This window comes from Condylostylus longicornis, unplaced genomic scaffold (assembly GCF_029603195.1).
Source record: "Condylostylus longicornis isolate FDR11 unplaced genomic scaffold, ASM2960319v2 ptg000044l, whole genome shotgun sequence".
Lineage (NCBI taxonomy): Eukaryota > Metazoa > Arthropoda > Insecta > Diptera > Dolichopodidae > Condylostylus > Condylostylus longicornis.
The window spans coordinates 5,539,556-5,549,454 of NW_026578013.1; the positions used below are offsets into that span (position 1 = coordinate 5,539,556).

Below are 9,899 nucleotides of genomic sequence, written 5' to 3' on the forward strand. Positions count from 1 at the left end.
TGTCATATCTATTACATCATGTTTATTTTAAAATAAAATACACAACATTTTGTTTTGTTTGTCCATTCATTCAACTTGTTTTAAGTACATCAAAGAATCTCAAACACCCTGTATCAATTATTTCATAGAGCATTATTTTATATAATATCTCCTTGAAAACTGAAACTATTAACCCTATAGTTCGTACAATTACGTTATATTAAAAAAAATGTATATTCAAAGTAATTTAAAATGATTAAATTCATGATAATCCAAATGATGTTTTAAGCTTTGATATTTTTTTATAAAATCAACTAAACACCCATACTCTTAATAACCATCAATCATTTCGATTTTAAAATTGTAAAACATATTGTCTGTTCTGTTTCAGATTTTAAATGAATCAGCGATTATATTAGGGTTTTAAATTCAAGAACTTTGAAAATTTATTATCAACTGAAAGGATCTAAATCTGTTGTTGATCCGTCACCTTATAAAACACGAATATTTAATTTAATTAAAATGCAACTTGTATTTAAAGTATGCATTAATTGTGTTTACAGTAATTCTACTACAGCTTACTGAATATTCTTATCTTAGTTTAATCTTTATTGAACATCAGCAAGGTTATAAAATTTATTAAAATGAATTGTTATATATTATTATAGCAGGAGAATTAGTTGTTATTATAATACTTTATTATTATAACCCAAGTCAAAATGTGAGGGTTAAATAATTAATTTTGTATTTAAAAAAAAACATGCATATGAGAATGATAACCCAAAGTGCGATAACCTTTTAAATGCGTAATTCGATTTTTTTTTTGGAAATTTTTAATACACTCATAACCCGGTTTTTTTTTCAATACACAGCCATACATACATATGCATCTGCCTCAACATAAGTAGTTAGGTAAGTTAAAAACTAGGTAATCATAAGAATGTGAATATAAATTAGAAGTAAATTTTGTCTACCTGGTAATTATGCCCTCAAAACTTAGGTAAATTCTTTTCGTATTATCAAGATTTCTGCATAAAATATTAAATTACAATATATTTTCCCTCCAGCAAAATAAAAATTTTATGATAAAAAATTTTCTAACATTAAACATTATTCATTAAACTTAAAAAACAAAACGAATTGAAGTGTCTGACCAGACAGACCACTTCGCTTTCAAAAGAAAAGTTCACTTTTAACGAATGTTTATTTGGTAGGTATGCACAATGGTAAAAATCTTATTAAAAATTTCAAACTTCTTCATTTGAAATTCTTCAATTAAACAACTTATCAACAAAATAATAAAGGAAGAAAAGTATGAAGTACCTACATACAAATAATGTTCGTATGACGAAATTTATGTTTAAAATTTATACATAAATACATAGACAAAATTTAGATTCATTGAGGATTATGTAATATTCTTGTATATGTATGTATATGAAAATTTAAATTGAAATACTAGGAAATGTACCTATACAAAATATTCTCCGAAAAAAAATAAAAAAAAATAGAAAAAAGCAGAAACTAAATATCCTTATCGATGACAGATCTTTTAAAAAGCCGAAATTTTATTTACACAACTAAACCATCATCCTATCTATTACATCACAACACGCTCATTCATAATATTATATTCTATAATTTAAAAATTATTTTATGTATGTTGCCTACATTATTCAATATATTTAGGTAGATGTTTAAGTGCTAAATGAAATATGCTCATGAAAATATATGTATGTATATAATAATGTAAACATAAATTGTCGTTACATAAAAATATTCTATGTATGTATACTTATGGCCACTGTGTATATGTAATTATGTTGAGCATATAGAATAAAAATGTATGTATGTATGTTTGTTTTCAACTATACATAAATTTAGTCTCTCTCACGTGTTAAATTTTTATATTTTCTTTAAAGCATACCACGTGTTTTTAAACATAAAAACTATAATACTCGTATAATGATAAGAAAAAGAAGCAGAAGAAGAAGAAGAAGAATAAAAAGAGATAACTGAAAATAAATAAGAGAGCGATTATTGTGTAAACTTTTTTTTTAAAAACTATTAGGTATTAACATTCTTGCATACATATGTAAATATATGTATATACGTCTATAATATTGATAGCAATATGAATGAACTGTTCAGGTAAATTTTAATAAAAAAAAAAGGATATGATAGCGTTATATTTTTAATAAAATATTCTGATGAAATTTTATTTATACATTAAAATTTTACTGATACATATCAAAAGTTTTATTGTATATCTTAAAATAATTTTTTATAAAAAAGTATGATGAAATATAAATCGAAAATTTCAATAACTAATGAATAAATATTGTGCTCTATTTTTTTTTTTTAAATTCATTTCAACTTAAATGATTACCTATTATAGTTTAAATTGTGATTTCACTATAATAAAAAATTACATGTGCAAAATATATATTATAAAGCAATTAATATTATATTATAATTATTAATTTAAAATAATATCAAAGTCCTCTTATTATACATATATGTACTTACAAACATACTAATATTATAAAATTTCACTTTAATCTTCAAATGATCACTTTTAATTGAAATTATATTATTATTTATTACACATTCATATTTAGTACAAATGTATAAATATATATATACATATGTATATATAAATCAACATTTATATTAAATTATATATTTGATAATTTAATAAATCATTTATGAAAAAGCTTTGTTCTAAAAGAGAATTTCATTCATAGAAATCGGCAAAACTTCAAATACATAATATTATAAAGTTTATGTACATATATACATAAATAGTATATTAGGTATATAAAATATAATTTAGAAACTGTTCATATTATAGTGATTTATGGTATTGTAAAAAGCAAAAAAAAATATATACCTATAAATGTAAATGTATATGTTACCAGTCTGTTATACAGCAATTCGATATAATACCTATAGTATAGTTTTAGATGTTACGAAATAAAAAACAGTAGGAATTTAAACAAAAGTAATTATCTGTAAAAAAAAAGAATTAGCTTTAATAGTTAAGAAATCAAAAAAAAAAATTTCCGTTTAATCAGCGAAATGTCAGGTATAGATTTTAGTATATATATACAAAATTAATAACGGGGGATTTTGTCATTTACGCGTGATTCATTACAATGTCACTGTCAAATTCAATAAGTTTTATTCTGACATTCCAATACAGAGAAACTGAAGCTTAAAAAATTGAAAAAATATTATTTAATAAGGTTATCGATAACTAATTATTACATACAACGTTTTAGACCTAAGTAGTAGCGATCAAGACTTCTAGATTATTTTTCTGAGAACACTTAAAACCTCATAATCATTTAATCAAATAACGTTACCGAATCAAAGAAAAATTTGTATATGAACATATAAGCAATTTTTCTAAAAAAATCACCCATTACATGTGTGCATTTCATATATAGCACAGAAAATACAATGCGAGTATTTTAACGATAATACTATATAACAAAAGAAAATAAAATGTTTTAATGGAAATTTTTAACTTTCGTGGTTTCAATTTAATTTTAAATAATCTTAAGTAGATTTTTGTAATGTTACAAAATAGTATACATAAATATATACCTATATATACTAGAAATTTATGATTTTATAAAATAAATTTATGAAAATAATACAATAAATTGTATTGAATTTATAATTATAAAATTTTTATAAAAAGAATATTGAAAATTGTAAATAAAAATCATGTAGACGTCAAAAACTATTTTAAAACAAAAATAATTTGAATTAATTTTCAAAAATTAAAGGCATAAAATTGATACTTTTCTACTCTATAATTACTGTACACTTTTATTATATATAATTAAATCATCTGATCACGTTGGTAACAATATTGAAAAAAATATATAGCTAATGAATCAAAATTTTACCTATTACGTATCTAGTAGTGCGAAAAGAAACGAAATAGCCACAATCATTCAAAATTTATAAAATTATGTGAAACGAAACGAATAAACAGTGTCACCTACATGTGGATCTCTAACCTGATTCGTTTAAGCAGCATACGTTATAATTTATTCAAAAACCGTCAAATATCAATTAATCATCTAATATGGTTAAACTTTGTTGCTGTGCTCGACCAAAAGCATATATTTATTGCAAAACATGTCTTCGTAGAAAGAAAAATGAAATTAAAGTTGAAAATATTAATTTTTCTTAACATCAAAAACTGAATAACCAAATATTTTAAACAAAATTTTGATCGCAGTTAATAATCGCAATATTCTCGAATATTCGCAAAATATTTTATCTGAATATAATAGGTAAAGGTACATATATATAAGGAAAGAATCTCATGATATTTGAAAATTAAAGGAGAAAAAAATTTTTAAACAATTAATGAATTTTTTAATAAAAATTCTTGCCAGGAAACTTGTATTATTCACAAGTTTATTTTCAAATTAAATTACACTAGAAAAAAATTTGGCAATTTTTTTGCAATTTTCCTAAATACCAAAAAAAAAAATTTCCAGAACCCTCCGGTCAAAAAATTGTGCCTTGAATGACATTCTTATACTTTTATTTAAATACTAATTTCAATATTTTATTAGTAAATTTCTTCAATTTCTTGTTACATACAAATACTTACTATATATGTTCCATTCTAAAAAAAAACTAAGCATATATAGGGACAAGTACATTTTTGAGAATTTGACCTCGAAAATGATGATGTGATAAGAGAAATATTCATTTTAACTACGTACATAATATTATGTATATTTAGTTATAAATAAAATAGTATAAAATATAATTAAAGATATTTTCGCCGAAAATTTCCATTTAATTTCTCTAACCTATGCCTTTTCCTAATATTACACACAAAGAAAAAAACTAAAAAAAAAATTTTTTTTTTTTTTCATTTGAATTTCAAAATGACTAAATTTTAAAGATACTTACTTACATACTTACATACAATATTATCATTGATCGATTACGTGAGAAAGTCACCACTAAAAATTTATCTTGCAATAAAAAAAAAAAAAATATAATAAGAAAATAAAAATTTTTTCTTCTTCTTTTCTTATTATTTTTTTTTTTCCTGCTGTTGCTGTATTTATATATGTAGTATATAATATTTATGTATGTAGGTAAATTTGTGAAAAAGTGAGAAAAGATTAATAACTGTAATTTGTTACCGGGAACCTCAAAGGTCACTAAGAGTTGTGTTCTTTCATTGTAAACTGCTGGTAATATATAAGTAAATAGATAGGTATGTATATAAGGTAGGGAGATTAATATGTAAAGTAAAGATCCAATTTTCTAATTTTTGTTTTTTTTTTGCTTTTTTGAGAAAAGATTTTATTTAGATAAGATTTATATTTGTATTTGTTTTCTTTTTCTTTTTTGCTTCTCAACTCAATTCGTTTCATTTTTATTGTTTTTATTTATAAATTGAATTGTTTAATATAAAAATATTTTAAAAGAGAACATCGCACATATAGTGACAATCATACACAATACAATTATAGTGTAACTGAACTAAAGTAGCGAGCATTGATTTTTTTTTTATTTTCAGTGTGTTTCGTATATAAAGGAGCAAAAATTTAGTTATCTCATTCAGTTTTGTCACAGTTCTCAAACTGGTCAATTGAATTTAACATTGAAAAATATAATCGCGGAAATAAAAATAATATTTTATTTTAAACACACAATTTTATAAATATAATATATCAATGAATTAAAAAGAAAAGAAAAAATAATAAATTTTTGATACAATTAAATTAAAATGAAATAAATATCAAGCGAATTTATTTAAATCATAAAATCTTAAGTATTCAAATTAAAAGACATTTTTAATAAAAAAAATAAAATAAAATATATAAAATTGCAGTACAATATTAAAGACATTTGAAAGAAATTTATCAAAAAAAGAAATTTATTTAAAAAAAAAACAAAAAACATTTTCATTAAATATAAAAATAAAATCAGAAAAAGATAAAAAGTGCACGCTCATTTTGTGAATAAATTTTGATAATTTGCTTTTTGGTTGCTTTTATGAATATTTTTTTATAATATTTTTTTCGTTGTTTTATTCTTTTAAATCTATTAATATAATTATTTAAAAAAAGAAAAGAAATACAAGAAAAAAATCAAAAAAAAGACAACAAGGAAATTGTGGAAATAAAAGAAAAAACACCAAAATAAAAATTGAGAATATACAAAAAAAAAAGTACAAAATAAAAATTGAATTTTTAAATAGCAAAAATTTTTAAAGCTATTTTTAACCTTATGTCATTTATAAATGCAAAATTCAATAATGACAATTGTAACTACTATTTGATAACGTTAAATTTAAAACTAAATAAATCATCGGTCACATGACATAAAATTATATATTATATACATATAAGAAGAGAAATTACATAATAATTGTGAAATTAATTTTATATTATAAAAACAAAAATAAATAAATAAAAAAGATATAGAATCAAGGAAAATCAGAAAAAGTCAAATACATAAAAGGCAAAATGAATTTGGTAAGTTTTTTTTTGTTTAAAAAGCATTTTCTTTTTTATTAAGATTATGTATGTATATAATACATAAATTAAAATCTATATAATATTCGGATAATGTATATAATGTAACATACATAAATAATATAAAATAAATCTTCGAATAATCACGTTTCTAAAAAAAGAATTATTTTAATTAAATTTTTTTATAGCAAAATTTAATTAATATAAATCTTATTTAAAAATTATTTCTATAAATTGATTAAAATTTTTGTTTTGTAAAATAATGCTTAAATATACCCTAATATGTATTTAAGACTTTCGGAATGAATTTCCAATTAGTATATTGTAAATTTTTTATGTTTGATTATAGAATTTGTAAAATCAATAAACACAGTTTTTTAAACAATAAAATTATAATCATATTGTGCGTCACAATATATTTAACCAGAATATTTTACTCTAATTCAATTCTAAACGCTAATTTTTATAATATCTATGATATACTTATTAATACCAGTCTATAAATGAGAACATTCGCAAATAAATCATTTTCAAAATTAATTTAGTTAATAAAATAAAACATAATCGTTAACAATAAATGAAACTATAAAACGTAATAATATTTTTATTAATCATAAATAAAATCATAAGTAATTTAAATTAATAGTCAATTTTATTATTATAATAAATTTTAGTACTTCCATTTACATATTGTACATATATATCTAAGTATTATAATAAAAAAAAAACTGGTTACAACTCGTTTTGATTAACATACATAGGTTACGAATTTTCAATTTACGACCTTTTCAATATATTCAAATTTTTTTTTTTTTGTTTTAATTTTTCAATTAATTAAATTGATCAAATATAAAATTTAAATATTTATGTATATACAAAACATATTTACACTAATTCAAATATATATATATGAATGTATATATAAGACTGATTGGCATACAAATTTTAGGCGTAAAAGTTCTTGGTTCAAAAGCAAATATGTGATTACTGATTACAAATTATAAAAAAAAAAAATTATTGAAAAGAAAAAGAAGAATAAAGAAAGTTCAAATCACGTGTTTTTTCTTCAACATATAAGTACTTACATTATGTACACATAAAATTAATATATTAATTAATTATATATATACTATCTATGTATTATAAGTATGTTATAATTTTTGATTTTCATAATCTTTAAATATTGACATTTATAATTAAGTGGACTCATAGTCCAAATAAAATTTTATAATTAAATTTAATCAATAAGAATAATTTATTTTATTTATTTTTCATTTTGTTTTTTTTTTTTTTTTGTTTCCTTTATATATAGAAAAGAGCAACAATTCTTATTATTTCAATTTTAATCTCTTTGATGGTAAATGAAATAAAAGCACGACCACATATTGAGAAAGTTTTAAGAGAGAATGGTCTGACATCATCAGAGAAAGAAGAAGAAGGAATTGTGAAATTTACAAAATATCCACCGGAAACTATTGAATATGAAATTGGTTCAGTAGCTGAAATTGAATGTGAAGCATTAGGTTCATCAGATCTTAGTGTACAATGGGTCCCAGGAAATATGGCTGAGGTAAATATCCATATATGTATTATATTTATTGTTACTATGTAGTAAATTTTCACATTTAAATCTTATTCGTTTGTATCTTCTTTTCTATTTTATTTTCTTATGACAATTTCATTGAAATTTTAAAATTTATTTTTTATTTATAAATTTTTAGCTTGATCCATTTAAAAATTATTCACCAAATCCAGCAACAATTGTTAAAATACGTTCCGTACTTGTTATTGAACATTTAAAACAAAAAGAAACATTTTCATGTATTGCAACATCATTACATACCGGAAAACAGATAATAACAAAAACAACAATATTACCAAGACCACCAGCCGATAGTAATGATATTAATATTAAAAAACGTAATCTAAGATCACCAAAAATTATTCAAAATTATTCATTATTTATGGGTACTATTGGTTCTAGTATGATGTTACCATGTCAAACATCACATCCAAATCATAGGCCAGCAGTGAAAAAATTTTGGATTGATTTTAATAATAACATTGTTAATGAAAATAATTCAAGATTTACAGTAACACATAATGGTGATTTAATAATAACAGATTTACAATGGAAAGATATGGGATTATATAAGTGTATTGTAGAAAATTCACATGGTCGTGATTCGGCTAATACTTTTGTTTACCCAGTGTTAGATGAATGTAAGTCACAACACATTTTATCAATTAATAATTGAGTATAGGACTAAAATATTATTTTATTTTTATTTACAGAATTAAAAAGAAAAACCTATTTGGTTGCGGAAAATTTTCAATTTACAAAAAAAGTTCACTATTTTTAACAATAAAGAATTGTACAAAAAATAAAATTGGAACGACGCAGAACGTATAATAATTTATAGGGTTTGAAAACCTATGCATATAGCTTTAAGAAATGAATAGTATTTACTACTTCTCAAGAATACTCAATAATTACAAAATTCATTAATTTTCATGTAAATTTTATAAAAAGAAAATTCTAGAATTTTTTTTTTTTTTGTATTATTGATTTTTTTTTTTAAATTTATCTTATATTATTTATAAATTTCTTTTAATAATTTTCATACATTTTCCATTTTTTAAAACTTATTTTATTGTAACTAAGTAGAGTATAAAGTATATAAAACGTATTCAAAGTGAATTAAAACCGAGAATTGTATACATGCATACTTGTTATATGATTACGTGTGGAAATGGTCAAATATAAATATAAAATTATTAAATTTTATTATTTATTTAAGAAGAGAGATGAGGTCGAATGAAATGAATAAGAAAAGGAAAAGTAAATAATGAAGATAACGTTAAATTATTTGTATTATTAACTTGCATTATGTTTTATTTAATTTAGAAATTTATTTAATTTATAGTTCTTTATGTACTTAAGAGTAAATGTTACTCAAAATCGATATATAAAAATCGCCTATAATAAAGTATTCTTTAAAAAGATAATCTCAATGAAAAAAAAATTTGTTGTTTTTTTATTTTAATTCTTGGAATCGAAAATTTACTCTTGAATTTACAATTAAGTTTCCAATAAACTTTCTGTTCCATGGGATGATATTTTTGAATCTAATCAAAGAAATTATAAAATATGATATCGAATGTAGCAACTGGACTCAACAGAACCCAAACGAACTGCTTTTCTGTAATATTTATCAAATGATTTACGAGGGTACCTATACCATATTCCAAATATAATTATTTTTATATTTCACAATAATTTCAGAACTAATACATTTAAAAAATATTATAGCTAATGATAAATTATCGTGTATATTATTATTATTGGCAATTATAAGATTATATAAATTTGACAATTATGAGATATTTGAC

General features: G+C 21.1%; 1 protein-coding gene across 1 annotated transcript; it reads left to right on the forward strand.

Moving 5' to 3' along the window:
- The first annotated feature begins 5,958 nt into the window (after nt 1-5,958).
- LOC129610311 (neural/ectodermal development factor IMP-L2-like) lies at nt 5,959-9,521 on the forward strand. The gene is made up of 4 exons (XM_055522847.1): nt 5,959-6,506; nt 7,819-8,076; nt 8,228-8,729; nt 8,802-9,521. Coding segments are annotated over exons 1-4 (771 nt in total). The 5' UTR covers nt 5,959-6,497; the 3' UTR covers nt 8,804-9,521.
- The last annotated feature ends 378 nt before the right edge of the window (nt 9,522-9,899 follow it).